The sequence below is a fragment of the Symphodus melops genome (assembly GCF_947650265.1).
Source record: "Symphodus melops genome assembly, chromosome: 4".
NCBI classification, from domain to species: Eukaryota; Metazoa; Chordata; class Actinopteri; order Labriformes; family Labridae; genus Symphodus; species Symphodus melops.
This window is the reverse complement of record NC_136694.1, coordinates 5,088,072-5,103,642: the sequence shown is the minus strand read 5'-3', so window position 1 is coordinate 5,103,642 and position 15,571 is coordinate 5,088,072. Positions and strand designations below refer to the sequence as shown.

General features: G+C 40.5%; 2 protein-coding genes across 2 annotated transcripts; one reads left to right on the top strand and one right to left on the bottom strand.

Annotated features, from left to right (window-relative positions):
* Window positions 1–557: 557 nt before the first annotated feature.
* nuf2 (UF2 component of NDC80 kinetochore complex) lies at window positions 558–6,020 on the top strand. Its single transcript, XM_079341197.1, has 13 exons — window positions 558–813; window positions 1,927–2,001; window positions 2,296–2,372; window positions 2,841–2,902; window positions 2,979–3,076; window positions 3,816–3,889; window positions 4,157–4,250; window positions 4,336–4,398; window positions 4,500–4,637; window positions 4,734–4,874; window positions 5,230–5,405; window positions 5,522–5,657; window positions 5,738–6,020. Exons 1-13 carry the CDS (start codon window positions 691–693, stop codon window positions 5,843–5,845), a joined length of 1,365 nt encoding a protein of 454 aa, XP_079197323.1. The 5' UTR covers window positions 558–690; the 3' UTR covers window positions 5,846–6,020.
* Window positions 6,021–7,302: 1,282 nt separating this feature from the next.
* cfap57 (cilia and flagella associated protein 57) lies at window positions 7,303–15,255 on the bottom strand. Its single transcript, XM_079341193.1, has 21 exons — window positions 14,943–15,255; window positions 14,443–14,756; window positions 14,090–14,349; window positions 13,339–13,513; window positions 13,107–13,259; window positions 12,600–12,733; window positions 12,190–12,355; window positions 11,955–12,068; window positions 11,631–11,843; window positions 10,882–11,055; window positions 10,577–10,738; window positions 10,335–10,490; window positions 10,164–10,257; window positions 9,871–10,061; window positions 9,613–9,786; window positions 9,309–9,467; window positions 9,007–9,150; window positions 8,650–8,766; window positions 8,273–8,407; window positions 7,987–8,130; window positions 7,303–7,812 (listed from the first exon to the last, which is right to left on the bottom strand). The coding sequence occupies exons 1-21, from the start codon at window positions 15,097–15,099 to the stop codon at window positions 7,639–7,641; spliced, it is 3,510 nt and encodes a 1,169-aa protein (XP_079197319.1). The 5' UTR covers window positions 15,100–15,255; the 3' UTR covers window positions 7,303–7,638.
* Between the last annotated feature and the right edge of the window lie 316 nt (window positions 15,256–15,571).

Below are 15,571 nucleotides of genomic sequence, written 5' to 3'. Positions count from 1 at the left end.
TAATGATAAGCAAAAGGTAATTATACTGTTAGTTTTAAAACAGCCTTTAATATAACCACATTTAAGGTATTTTCTTTTAAATGAAAAATCAAATTTAGTATAATCTAGATATGTAAAAGATTGGTAAAATGTGTTTTGTATTGTCAAAAAAATAAATAAAATAAAACACCAACACCTTGTCCTTTACCAAACCTGGAAACCGAAATGGAGTGGTTCCTTAAGTGTCTTTATAAACCTATTTCCTGGAAAGGGTGCATTGATATCTTATCATTATTCCCCAAAATCAATAGAGTTTAAAAATGGTAGATTATATCCCTTTTACAAAGCTTCTCTTCTGTGGTTTAATTTCAGTTTTAGTTTCATACTCTATTGAATGTTTTATATACTTTATATTTAATTTTTTTCTGTATTTTAGCAAAACATACTATTTTAATCTATTTAAATCCAGATGAAATTCAGAGATAAAATAAATTGAGTTTGACATTAATGCAGTAGAGGGCGGTAGAGAGTATTGTATCCTTCGTCAAACATCGGTAGAAGAAGTAAGTGACCAATCAGCTGCGCAGTCTGGAAATCAACAAGGAAGTGGATTTAAGGCGCCAATTTTGTTTTCGTCGTCTGGGTTGAAAACATTTTCTGAATTTGTACTTTTTTCTCCAGGTTTTGTTTATCAAGAGTAAGGCTGCGACGATGTCTGATAACACGTTTCCTGTCTACTCTTTGGACGCTGTGGTGAACTTTTACCGAACAGAAGTTCTGACCGGTCAAGAAGCGAAACACTTTACCAAAAACGAGCTGGCCCCTGCTCCCAAGGTGACTCTATTTACTCATAGTGGCTGACAGCTATATTTATATATTTCACTTTAAACCACGTTAGTAATTTAACTTTGGTTTATTACCAATAGGTAATGTTTAAATATACACATTGAAACAAAGACTTTTTTCAACAAAACATTTACGACTATGTTGGGTTCAAATTTTTACATTACAGTCCCCATATAATGATAATGTAACTGTCAAAATGATATAGTACATGTAATAACCTTGTCATGCGGTAGTGAATGTCGTTTATATTTTCCACAACACAAACATCAAGTTAGTACATCATTAACAATATAAACAACAACAATCATTCGGTCATTGATGAGTTCTATAAACAATCATTGTCAAGGATTAACCGTTAACCATCCTCTCTCACCTTGTTAGAGCATCACAGTGTTGTATATAGGCTGCGCTCATCATTAGGGGTGTCACAATCCGATTTGGGTCTGATATCAGCCAGAAAACGAAAATCGGATTTTATCGGCATGTATCTGAAATCTTCGATTTAAGTGCCCCGATAAGCAGAGACCATTTAACAGAATGTAAAAGTATAATTTCTTTTTATTTGATTTGTTTAAGTTATTTTTCAGGGTCTTCTAATTTATTTATTTATTTTATTCCCTCGTAGAATGCTGTAGATATTATGTTATGGTTAGTTTTTTCTGTTACCAACTATTGTTCTCTGTTTGAGTAAGATCACTTGATCGAGCCTTTTCAAACATTCAATACTACAAAATAAGTCATAAAAATCTGTGTGATTCGTGCTGATAGTTTATCAGATCGATATCGTATTGGAAGTGAAAACGTTGTTGCTGATATTACACTGATAGATTCTTCATCAGTTAATCGATTTATAATACTATTCTGCTTAAATCAGACCAAAAACATTTGATCAACATCATAAGCAGATCAGTAAAGTTTTATTCTGTCGTCTCTGCCCTACACTCTGACTGCGTCTTCGACAGGTTGGTTCTCGGTGTCATTTCCCTCACAGACGGTTTGAATCTACGTCGGGGAAAGATGTTTGATTTTCAGCGGTTAGTCCTCTGTGCTCTCTTAAACGACAGCCACATTAACATCTCCTCCTCTTCATCTCTCTTCCAGCCGGAGACCGTCCAAACGTTGTACATGAGAGTGTTGCATCTCCTGTACCGTTTCAGACCCGAGTGTCACTCCATGGTAAGTACTGACAGGTAACATCCAAGCCTTGGTTACACATCACAGATAAGATTGACGGTCGCACACCCGCTTGTTATTTATTTATTTTCAGTTTATTTGTCAGGAAGAATCCATGTAGGTGTTATTACATCTAATCAAAGTGCAACCGATGTGATGACTTCTAGTCACGTCTCATCGGTCCTCATTTGTACCTGCTTCAGCTGTTAGGAAATAACCAACATGACAGAAGAACACTGAAACAGACGCTGACTTTTATTCATGAAAGAGACTGATTTCCTATTTGTTCTCCTACAGGTTCCAATGTTGGAGAACATTCAGAATCCAACTTATCATGAGGGGGCGACAGCCATCACGAGTGTCTACATGCGCATGTGAGTTATGTTGTGGTTTCCCCTGAATGTTTTACAACATGAAACAGTTACCACAGGATCAAATCTGTGTGGCTCTATCTGATAACATTTATTTTTTTATTTCACACACTTAAAACAAACACAAACTAGATAATATGCACACACACAAAAAAAAAACGGACAGTGTGATTAGTTAATACAAACAAAGGATGTGTTTTGAAAGAAATGTGCTGGAGAAGCTAATTAAACCCAGAGGGGCTTGTTGAGTGGCTCTCCTAACAGTTAACACAGAAACAAGTGATTAAACTAGAAGAGTTAAAAAAAGGACATGTTACATACATGGCGTGTTCATTCAGAGACATTCATTCCTTTCATTCTAACTCAAACACCTGAAAGATGCCAGCACAAGACTTGTGTTTCACAGTTATATTATGCAACAGCTGTACTGTTCCTGTATTCATATTTTCAACATCACTGTTCTTGTTCCAGGCGTCAGTTCCTGCCAATGTGCCTGGTGTATGATTTTTCACTGAACGACCTTCTCGCTCCAAGTAAGTCGCTGACATCTAATAAATACAGTGAGACGTCAAGGTGACCTGGATAATGTTTGTTGTTCTTTCTTTGCAGAAAAGCAGAAGACTCTAACTGTTCTGAGCGCCATCATGAACTTCCTTCACTTCAGACAGCAGAGAATGGACATGATCGTGGAGAAGCAGGCCAAGTTTGTATGTTAAGCCCCGTTTCCACCAAGCGGTTCAGTTTCAGTTTCAGTTTGTGGTGTTTGTTTCCATAGACTAAAGCCGGGAAAGATTAAAAAAAAAAAAATGCACCGTCCTACTTGTTGGTACCCTTCTGTTGGGGTGCTAAGTATATCAATCTGACCCTAAATGATGGAGCTAAACTCTGCAGTCTGTTGAAACACAGCCCGGGCCTGTTTTAAATACACAGTCGTTTGTTTATCCGTCTGTATATTTCTCCTCTCAACACACAGCCCTCTCTGAAACAAAGCTCCCTCTCCTTTCATTTACTTTCCTTTCTCTTCTCCTAAAAAAAAACTGCAATGGTCTTTGTTTACTGTGTCATTCGTCTGTGATGAATTAATCAGCTGTGTAAATTGGCTGCTATAATATGAGGCTATTACATAGCTGACGTGGCAATCGACATCCGGCTAAGACGCCGCCCAACAAATAGGGCACGGTTGGTTGTGGACACACAAACGGCACCAGGCTTTACTGTACCAAACGTACTGATCCGTACTGGACCGTTTGGTGGAAACAGGGCTTTAGGTTATCTACACAGGTGTGCATACACAAACCTACAACTGCTGCCAGTTTAGAGTCTTTTTTTTTTTTTTTTTTTTAATGCATTTCAAACGGTCACTTTGAGTCAGGCCTCATAGAGCACGGTAAAGGTTGTCAGATGTCAGTGTTTGTGTATTCTAACAGTCAGTGTCTGTGATGTCAGAGGGCAGATATGGACAGGCTGCAGGCGTACACTAAAGGCAATCTGGAAGCAGAGAGGAAGATCGAGAGGCTGACGTAAGTGTCTGAATGAATGTGATTTGTTGTTTGTTAAGATGCTGCTCCAGAAAACAGGAGTTTGAACTTCATTCCAAACAAACGTTCTACCAGTCTGTATCATGACAGACGATAAAAATAACGTTTTTGTTGCATCTCTTAACTTCGATAACTAAAGGTTAATCTCTCTTAACACACATGTATGTGATGATCACAAGCTAAGTGTCTCAACAATAATACGATAGTTTCGGTGGCTAGTATTCACTTTGTCTTCTGCTGCTTGTTTAGGACCATCCCTCCCGAGCAGCAGGCCGAGGCCGATGAGTTGGCCGCAGCTCTCTCAGAGCTGAAGACCAACACCATGCATGATTACCAGGAAGTGGTAGGGCTTATTTAAAAGAATCCAAACTATAAAAGCATTATTGTGTTTCTGGGCTTTCGAGTGACACAAACGCCTCCTCTTTCAGAACGCGAAAAAAGAAAACATCGACGAATGGAAAACCAAAATTGCAGAGCTGACTCAGAAAGTGGTAGGTTGCTGTGTTGTCAATATTTGATATTTGTCTTAAGTATTTAAATTGATTGAAAAGTGGATGTGGCATAGCCTGATGTTTGCCCCCGTGTGTGTCAGGCCCAGGTGAAGGTTGATGTTTGCAACCTGAAAGAAGACATCAGCAAGCTCAAGTCTCAGATCGTGGAGTCTCCAGAGGAGCTGAAGAGTCAGATGGAGAAGATGAGGGAGACTGTCAAGAACATCAAGAACTCCATCGTGAGTAGAAAAGAGGCCAGGTGACTTTGTTTACGTGTGAGTGGTTGTCTCACTCACCTGTGTGATATAACAGCGATGGCGTTGTTTTTTCCGCAGAAAGAAACAGATGAGCGCGGGGTGGAGCTGCAGAGCATGGTGCAGAGCGTGACTCACACGGAGACTGAGATACAGCAGATGTACAATCTGCTGCAGGACCTGGAGAGCAGCATGAACAAGAACAAACAGAGGCAGGAGGAGGTCAGTAAGGACCTCTCAACCAGACGTGTTTGATAATAAGAGGCAGCATATCAGTGTCCACATCAACCTTATCAGATACAATGGGGTCAGTTTGTGGAGTGGAGCACAAAGAACAGCTCAAACATAATAATGATAATAATACAAAGAGCACATCTGCAGACATGTACAGATATACAACCTACTGTAGAGATTAACTTTATTTCAAAAAAAAAAATCCAGCAGAAATCAGTGTATAGTTGTTACAGACTGATCAAGATGCATGAGCCCCATCTGGAATCCTTTCCTGCACAGGTGTTGTTCTTGACTTGTTTGCGTTAGTGTTTTATTTTTGCCTTGATTGCATGTTTGCGTGCAGCACCAGGAGCTAATGGCTCAGCTTGAGAAGAAGCAGAAGGAGCTGAAGGACCTCTGCAAAGAGGAGGGTCAGCTGAAGCGAGCTCTGGGCATGAAGCTGGACAAAGAGTCCAAACAGAACATCCGCAGGCAGAAGAAGTGGGAGATAAAGGAGCAGCACGTTCAAGATGTGCTGGGGTATATTCATGCTACAACATTATTCACAACAACCATTCTGTTTACAGTAGCATGATATTTACAGTATTACGTCTGGGAAAATCAAAACGATATGACAATCCTGTCCTGTTCCCCAGGCAATGTAACCAGATCCATCAGAAACGAGAGGATATGGTCGACAAAATCCAGGAGGTCTCGGCAGAGACGCAGCAGCTGAAGGCAAAGATCCAGATTCTGAGAGACGTCTGCAGCAAAGAGGTGGAGAAAGCTCAGGTACGACCACTTCCTCCGCTGCATGTTTGTTTTGGTTTCGTTCCATACTTTAGACTAACGTGTCACTTCACTGTGCGCAGGCTCTGTATGACACCCTGTCGACCTCGGTGGAGGAGCTGCACCGAAGGATCGAGGTGCACGTGGTCGACCTGAAGCTCGACGTCACAAAGATGTCTGCAAACTTTTGATAGATCTAAACCTCAACCTCTCTCAACATTTTACTTTGTGCTCTTTAACATTTAACACTTTTGTAATGTGTGTTTTTGCATTTATGTTTGAAACTTTTGTTGCTTTTTAAAAAAATATTTAACATGTTTTAAATATAGTTGTTTTCAATTGTAAATAAATCTTTACTTTTAATCAGTCCAGAGCACGTTTTACACATTTGTTCTGGGACCACACTTACATTAATACTTTCTAAATCCTTCCATATCTTAGCAAGAACAATCCAAAATAAGACAACCCTTATTAGTCACAGTCTTTTTATTCTATGAAAAAGGGAAATGTGTAGAGGGAACTGAAAGGTGCTTGAACGGGCTGGAGGAACCCTTGAGAAGCACAAGGTTTGTATTGTTATATTTCAATACAAGTCCAACCATCTTTTATGTTCTAAACTATCTTCAATGACTGGCACGGAGCATTATCGACTGTCAACAAACTCTTTCATAAATAAGTTATTCAAATCTTGTTTTAAAATTAAATTTATAACAACTGAGTGATGACAATCTTCAAGATTCAAAGGTAAGAATCAATTTTAAGTCGTTAGGGAAGGTGGTCGTGGAATATGCAACGTACCAATAAAATTGGTACGTTGGTCATGATAAAAAAAAAAAGAAGCATCAATTCAATGGTTAAAGGAGTTCATGGAGCTTCTCTATGTGCTAGATGGATATTTGTATGAAGTTGGTAGTATATACATCTAAGTCTGTTTTAATGAGTGTGTTATATTCACAAGGATAAAGAGATCTATTTATAACTTCACACTATATCTATATGGCTTATAAATCTAAAGGTCATTCTTCAAATCAAAAAGGTTTCTGACCTGCTACTTGAGATCACAACTATGGCGGCTGTAGAATCTTCTCAAGTGGAAGGTTGAGGGTTTGATCCCCGGTTGCTGCAGCAACATGTCCTTGAGCAAGACCCTTAACCCCAAATTGCTCCTGCTGTTTCTTTGGTGGCGCATGAATGGGATTCATTATTTCTGATGGTCTTACTACAAAGCGACCACTGCCATCAATGTGTGAATGTGTAAGTGTGACCTGCGGTGTGAAAGCGCTTTGAATATCTAAGCTTAAGTTCATTTACCAAATTTTACATCTGGTGTTCATGTTGAGTAACAAAATCAACAATTAAGAACTAGTCACACTTGACTTTTAATTTCCCACAAACATCCTCCATATTTGACACTCTATTTAAGCTGTTAGATTTCCGGTCTCTGTCTCTGCTCTGCCAGCGCCGCCCTGCACCACTGCTGCAATCAAACCTTCAGGCCCTCCCCACCACCTCTCCATCATCCATCTGTAGCTTCTAACAGTTGAACATTTCTCTCAGATTACTGCATGCATCTGCAAGAGTGAGACCATTTCAATACAGGTGTGAATTATCTGACAATAATTAAACATGCTAAGGGATAGAAGAATGGTTTCAATACAATAATTTTTAATTATATCTTCATAGTGTTTGGAGGAGTCATTTTGGTTTCTTGTTCTTATATCAATCATCCAGAAAGTGTTAATGTACTGGTAGTACATTCAAGACAGACTATCACAAAATGAAACATTTAATTTGAACAATGCAAGAACATTGTTATACATATGTTCAATGCAAGAACATCCTGTAGTGTGAACAAAAGAGCCTATGAGTTGTGTTGTTCAGATTGTTAGTGTTTGTGACAGCTTAACTGAGAACAATCCTCAGCATTCCTCACTGTGGGGTGCTAACGTCACCTGAGGGGAATTCTGTCTTTTTTGCATATTTTTTAGTTGCTGTCTTCGTGTGTGGGCGGCATTTTTGGTCCTTCCTCTGTGTTAGGACGCGACTTGTTGGTCCTCTTCAAGCTGGCGAGCTGAGCTTTGTAGTCTTTGACCTGAGTCCTCTCCAGCCGCAGCTCCGCGCGCAGTTCATTGATTTCAGCAATCAGAGTCATATTCTCCTGCCGAAAATACACATGAAAAGAAAATACTAAAAAGTGCACAGACTTTCATCACTGGAGGCAGACATGCTACATGCAATTAATATCAGATTGTTTCAGTTATTCTGATAAACACAAGTCTACATACTTTTGTTGAAGAATTGTCCGTGTAATGTCCTTTGTTTTATAGTTTACCTTCATGATTTTGACATAGACTCGCTCGTGATCCTCAGCTGATTTTAAAAGCCTCATCTTAAGACTACCAATAGTCTTCTCCATGTGATCATGCTGCCGAACAAAGGCCCTATGAGTGTCTTCGTCTCCAGCGCTCTTCTCCACCTTGGAAACAACACACACATAGTATGTAGTACAATTCTAAAGAAGACTATTAAAGTAATGTGGAAATGAGTATATGTATACTGATGGCCTGCACATTCACAGTTTAACACTGTCTCAACATATAGAGCTCTGAAGCACTTACCCGATCAGACTGTGATACATAGCGGCTGTAGATGGTCTGCACACTGTCCTTTAGTTTCCTTGGCTCCTGGATGAAGCCAACACAGTTATGGAGATCTGACTTGAGCCGCTGGAGTTGTGTCTCCAGATCTTTCACCTGGTTAAAAAAAAAGGGTGAATTTTTTAAAAACGTTTTACATGTGTTGGTTTCAAATTGACCAGTGATAAAAAGCATTTGTAGTGTCCCAGAACAACGCTTTGTAACGGCTAAGGAAAACTAGTGCATCATATTAGACAGAGAACTTTTAAAGTAACAGACTGAGCCTGATCTTCAAAGCTGTCCAACAAGTCGTTTCACCTTGCAGTTTTGCTGAGATAACCATGAGTGTGCGTCGTTACCTTCTGCATCTCTTTGCGCATCTCTTTGTCTTTGGTCCTCAGGTTGAACCTCAGCTCGGAGACAGTGAGCTTCAGTTGAGTATTGCTGTTGTCTGTTTGCACCAGCTCCCCTTCAAGCTGTCGAACACAAATTCACTGTTAATAGACAGTTTCTTTGTGAGGGGCAGTTGGCCTTGGCGTTTAGTAATGTAAAGTAATGCAGGGGTATCAGTTGTGTCCAAGTGAGAGGAAACACTGGATAAAAAAAGATCCCTAACATGGACACATATCTCCAATGTGCTGATGAAGCAAAGTCTAACTTTTTATCGAACACTGTGATTTTGTACAATTTTCTTAAAATCACAGACGCATACGGACCAGACGGATTCGCTCTTTTTTTTCATTGATGTCATCTTGTTGGGGTTCAGTCTGTTTCTTCAACTCATTTAACTGGACATCAAGAACAAACTTCAACTTCTCCAGGTCATGGTTGTTCTTCTTCAAGTTGGAGATGGTCTTGTCCTGTAAGCAGGAGAGATATGTCGTGAATGAACAACATTTCTGTTTATCATTTTGTGGGGGATTCGCTTCAAACTATTTTACAGTGAAGTGGTTACTGGGGATAAAGGCACTGTGTTGTAGTTCAACGCTGAGTAACAGTAAGTCCTGATATCAGCTACCTTGTCCTGGTTGGTCTTTTCGTGTCCGGAGATCTGCCGCTTCAGCTCCTCAATGTCACTCTCCAGTGAGCGGATCAATCCCATCAGCCTCTGGCGCTCCTGCTTCATCTTGTTTATGTCTGTGCACTTTTCATCAATCTCTTTCTGTAGAGTATACACCTGAACGCATACCCACAATGAAACAATAAAATAACAGAGGAGGCAAACAGAGGCAAAGTAAAATGAAATATAGGAAGAGGAAGAAGAAGCCTGGTTGAAAATATAACAGCTCAGATTTCAGTGAAAGGCAAGGAGCTTGGCTCACCTTTTGTGAAACAATACCAGTTTCTGCTTTCAGTTGTATGTTGAACCCCTTCTCAGTGTGCACTTTCCTCTCATACTTGATTTGGATGTCATGGAGCTTCCTCTCCTCATCCTCCTCTATTTGTCTTATCATCTCTTTGTACTCCCGTATCTGCTGCTGTGATTCCTCCTGACACTGCAGGAAATAAAAGAAGTCCAACTCTGAACATGTCGTTTCTTGAGCTCTGCCCCCTTCCTTCTACGTCTCCCACTGTCAAACCTGAGACAGCAGTTGAGTCTTCTCCCGCAGCCTGGCCTCGTAGATCTGCGTCATTTCCTCCAGGGCTTGGACTCTGCGCTCCTCTACAGCCTTCAGTTGGTTTTCATAGTCTTCCTGCATTTTTTCATATTTCTGCTGAAGATCCTGGAACTTCTCGTGCTCCACAATCAGCTTCTGGCTGTAGGATAACTCTGTGTGACATTAGTAAACAAACACAATGATTTATCCATGTAGAACAAACACTGTCCCTGGATAGTTTCTTCATTGATCACATCTGCAATCCTTCTTCTTACCCAAATCCTTGAGCTCTTTGGAGTGTTTCACTGTGACCTCTGCAGACGTCTCCTGCTGCTCACGTTCCTGCTTCTCCATCTCTGTTTTCATGGCCTAAACACACATTACGTGTTAGAATGAGACCCCTCACTGATCCAGGTGCAGCTATCTGATAGCGATGAGCAGCATACCTGTTGCATTGCCTTCAGAGATTCTATTTGAAGGGTAAACTTGTCAGAAAGCTCCTGTATTTTCTCATTGTAGTTGATGTCCTTCAGGCGTAGCTGATACTCGTTCTCCATCTGCAGCTCCTCCAGACGCATCCGCAGCTCCAGCATATTCTGGATCTGCAGACACGGGTTTATCTAGTTTGATCTGAACAGAGCTTTAACAACAGAGTGTCATGATGTAACACATAAACACACCAACAAACCTTCTCCTCCAGGTCGGACTTGGTGACGAGGACCTCTTCAGTGTGGATCATCTGCCTATTGCTCTTTAGTCCGCGTCCTTCTTTATCGATGATCTTCCACATCAACAGGCAGCCATCTTCAGACGCAGACAGCAGGAACTGCTCATCATAAGTGATCACCATCTGAAAACAAAGCAGGTAAGTTGATGGACTTTTCATGACAGACAGAACCTGTTTTGTTTGGTAGTTCTCAAACATTTAAGTCTTCGACCCACACTGACTGAAGACTGATTACCGCTTTACTGTCGGTTCAGTGTTAGACCAACCTTGGTGACAGGACCACAGTGGGCCTGGTACATGATCCATTCTTTCTGGAAGGGTAATGGATATTTAATGGCTCTGATGGTTCCACTGGAAGTCCCAGTGAAAACAACCCTCCCAGAGTGAGACACTGCCACAGCTGTGTGAGCAACGTCATCACCAGGAACCTCCCTGAGGACCTGTGGACCAAAGAGAAGCACATCCAACAGAGAACATCATTGTCTTTTTGTTCTCTTAATCTACCAAATTCAACACTATTGTGTAACATACAGTGTGTTTTTTTCTATGAGTTGTAAAAGAACACCTAATGCAAACAATACGTTCTACTTATTTTTTCTCTTTCTATATATCACATTTTGTGGGCCCAGCCAATTGGAAGATGTCTGCATACTAATGAGTCTGGTTCTGCTTGTTTTTGACCAAGGTATCCAAGTAACTCCTAAAAACGTGAAGAATGGAGTGAAATTAAATGTGGAAGTTTGAAATAACTGTTGTACATAGTCAGGGTTAAGGAGTAAATATATCTGTAATGCAATCCTGAATTGATTTATGCAATTAAATGTGATTAATCATCACAAAGCTTGTTATTCATTAGATACACTTTTAATGAAAAGACAAACAGTAGACTACATTTAATAAAACTGTCGTCATTGCACTAGAAACTCCTTTTGAAGAATGTTTGTCCAATTTTTTTCCAAAGCTTTATTTGTCATCCATGTCTCAGAAGAGACAGAGCAATATGTTGTTTTCTGACCTGACAATCTTGGATCTCCTTCAGAGTGAAGTCTGTCCCCACAGCCAGGATTGTCTTGTAGTCTGAGGAGAAGGCAACACCTGTGTAGCTGCAGGACTTGAGGACGCTCTCAGACTCTCGCTTGCCGGTTTGGATGTTCCACTCATACACCGCACCTTCCACCCCACATGACACAAGCCGGCTGTCATCCAGACTCCATTCAATGCCATGCACCTGCATAAAAAGTTTGCACTTTACTAAATCTTTTTGGGTAGGTATTCCACTTGTTTTTTTGTTTTTTTTAACTTACTGCAAGTTATTCATGCTGTGAAAAAGACAACTTGCCTTTCCATTGTGGCCCTTCAGATTGATAATATTCTCAAAAGAGAGGACAGAGTAAATGTGGATGACATTTCCGTTGACAGCAGCAAACATGTGGCCACCATGGCTAAAAGAACACTGAGGTGATGAGAGAGAAGAACAGACAAATGTGAAGAGCTGATGAGTGCATCGTGTGGCTGTGAAATAAAGAGCATACAATTTTAATGAGCACACAATCAGAAATATATATATATCCCACCTCTCTGCAGCCGCGCACAGTGAACTCCTTGAATGTGCGGATGTCGTCAATGAGCAGGTTCATCAGCCTCAGTTTGTCTGAAAAGCCCACCAGCATGAAGAGACCAGTGGGGTGCAGTGCCACACTGTAGGCCTCCTCCTGGAACTCCTTGTACAGCTCCAACGATCTGGTGACAATTAACATTGAGAGGCAGTGTAGAGACACAGGTGTTCTTAGTATACTGTACTTGAGCTTTGCATTCACTGTCTGACATCCGATTTTGATTGCTGGTCCTTTACAAGACATGGCTTTTATATGATTCTCTCTGTGCATCCTCAAACCTCAATTTGCAGTCAAAATAATTCAGCTCACTTTGTTTATATTTGGATCCCTTAAAAGCAACAGGTTTTGGTGTGACTAGTGTGTCTTACTTTGTGTCATAGTTCCAGATGCGGACAGAGTGGTCAAGAGAACTGGTGGCCACAAGAGGCTTTCGAACGCAGACGGACAAACCAGTGATTGACTTGGAGTGGAAGGACTGCGACAGGAACTCAAACTGTTCCTCCTGAAGGATACAGTAACACTCTTTACATTCACCAGTGCATGTGGATTTGAAGAATAGAACATGAAGGAGAGAGGAAGAGTCGAGCAAGACAAGAAGTACACGTCTTTGGAGCCATGGAAGCGATGACGTGATATAAGAATAAGAAAAGAACAAAGATGAAATATACATAACTGACTTTAATTTGATAGGTTAGAGACTAATTATGTTAAATTATATGTTATCCTTAAGAGATTCAGCAGCATAAAAACAGGATTTTACCATACAAACCAACAAATGTTTTTGGTTTTTTTTTTTACACGAGGAGACTCTTTTAGACTAACTTACTGTGATGCTATAAACAAAGTCAGTTTACTGCTAGATGAGACTGTTATACCTTGTTCGTCTCCACAGAGGACAGATTGAAGCTGTAAAGCTGTCCTCTGTCTGTGCTGATGGCCAAAGTCTCCTCTGCTGGACTGATGCACATTGTGTCAATCAGCTGACACTCAGCCGGGGTTAGCTCACTGCAGTTTGGGTCTGGAGGGATCTGATACAGTTAAATACAAATGATGACTTGTGACATACACAGAGCCTGTTGTAGTATTGCTTCCTGAATAAAGCTTCACCTGTATCTCCCTGCTCTTCCTGTAACCTTCATCCTCATTCTTTTCAAAAAGGCAGACAGTGCCTGGCCCAAAAGAGCAGGCGAAGCCCTTTGAGTATGACACTATGGCTGTGATGTGAGGCGCACTGGTACCTTCATCCACGTCATCGTCTTTGATCTTCTTCATATCCAGCAGCCTGTGCAGTGAATGAATACAATTAGCAACAGTTCGATACTGCAAAGCTCTGTGGGTTATTGATTTATAACTACAACTATTTCATTGAAAGAGGTCATGGCAGTCACTCAATCATCTTCAGACTGAAACCACATGATCAATTAATGTTCTCTGAGCTTTCAGCATCATCTCATCATCATTATCACTGTATAATGTTTAATCCACTGTGGTTGAGAAAGCTCAGTTATACTTGTATTACAGTCAGCTGTGATAACATAAAAAAAATGTATCAGCCTTTGGATTAATAAAGTTGTGTTAGTGAATCAAAAGCAGAGGTTGGACTAAGATATTGTTTTAGAAGTCAAAAATAAGTCTTAAGTATTTTATGGAGACGTTTTTTTAAGTCAAAGAGTTACTGTATGTTTTTATTCTTATTTTTCTTATGTCTATTGTAATGTGCTAGTCCTATGAATCTATCTCAATGATTGGTATTCTTATTACATTTAACACCTGGCCTATGCTACATAATGAAAGTGAGCATTCACATGTAGGACTATTTGTGGATTAATTATGTTGACATCATTTGTAGTATTCTGACCTATCAGACTGATCCTGCACAGCCTTAGAAGCCATGTTGATCTCTCTTCGCAGCTCTCCAGATTCGAACACCAGCAGCCTGCCCGTGTCTGTCCCAGCAATCACTCGAGTTGCTGACATCCAGGCATGGCACAGGAAGTTGATGGACTCCACCTTAGGGAAGCTGATCTGTTTGAGGGCTCCCTCTGCGTAGCGGAAATGCTTGAGCACACCAGTTCCGCTCACACAGAGCTGCATGTTGTTGTAAGGGTTGAAGCTGACCTGATGGGACATGAACGAATAGTATAACCCGCTCAAAGTGTGGTTGTTTGTGCTTACAGGGAGCTGTGCAATGATTCAGCATGTATGACTCACCTGGGAAACAGGATTGGTTGAGCTACTGGTCTTCACTGTAGCTATGACTTTCTGTTTTTCCCAAAGCCAGATGATCAGCATCCAATCAGGGCCACCTGTCTGGCCTATTAGGTACTTGGAGTCAGGTGAGAAAGCCATGTAAACAAACTCTTGAACAACCATGTCTCCTGCAGTGAGGATTTTTCTTTTCCTGCCCTGTTCATGCTGCAGGTCAAACACAGTGATGGTGGCCTTTTCACCACTCTCTGACACTGCCAGGTAACGGCGGTTGGCACTGATGGCAAGAGCATGCATGCCCCTGCTTTTCTCTGACCCTGTTAAACACAAAAACAGTGGAAATGGCGTAAATAGGGTGTAAAAAATGTCTGGCTTAAAAATATATTAATTAGTAGGATATGCTCCTTCTGTTTTTTGTACAACTGTGCTTTGATATGGGGTTAGACAAATACAGGGAATCAATGAAACCAAAGACAGATGGCTTAAACGTATTTAAAACATACCTGGAATGAATCTCTGACATCTTTGGACGGTGTTGTAGCACACACAGCTGTTTCCGCTCGGGAAAACTACAGTGTGCTCATCGACAAAACTTATGTTGTTACCCACACCTGTCCGTAGACCGAAGATAAAATGAGTCTGTGCGACGACAGAAGCCATTATTATTATTATTTATTTATTTATTTTACACAGCGCCTTTTAAATTAATTAAATCAGCAAAAGCAATCCAAAAACTTCTTCCACTGATAAGCATGCATTTAGTTTTTTTAAACCAGAAAAGAGCATCACACCGAGCAAAACAGTACGCTGTGGTTAGAGTCTCGTTGCTAGGCAACCAAGGAACTCCCGCGAGAAAATGACAAATATTTTTAAGTTCCTTCACCACAGAAAATTCTTGTTACGTTTTTTAAAAATGTATTGTTTAACTTTTTTTTTTCTCTGTGTTGTTTTTGTACCTGATTTGTAGGTAAGCCGTCATTATAAATCTATTCATAATAAAGGTTTACTTCTACGCTTCGTCTCGCATGATTGCTGTTGCCTAGCGACGTATCTTACCCCATGTTTCGAAGGTGTTTAGAATTGCATTCCATTGCATGATTTTTAATTATACCATGAAAAGGAGTCAAAGGTT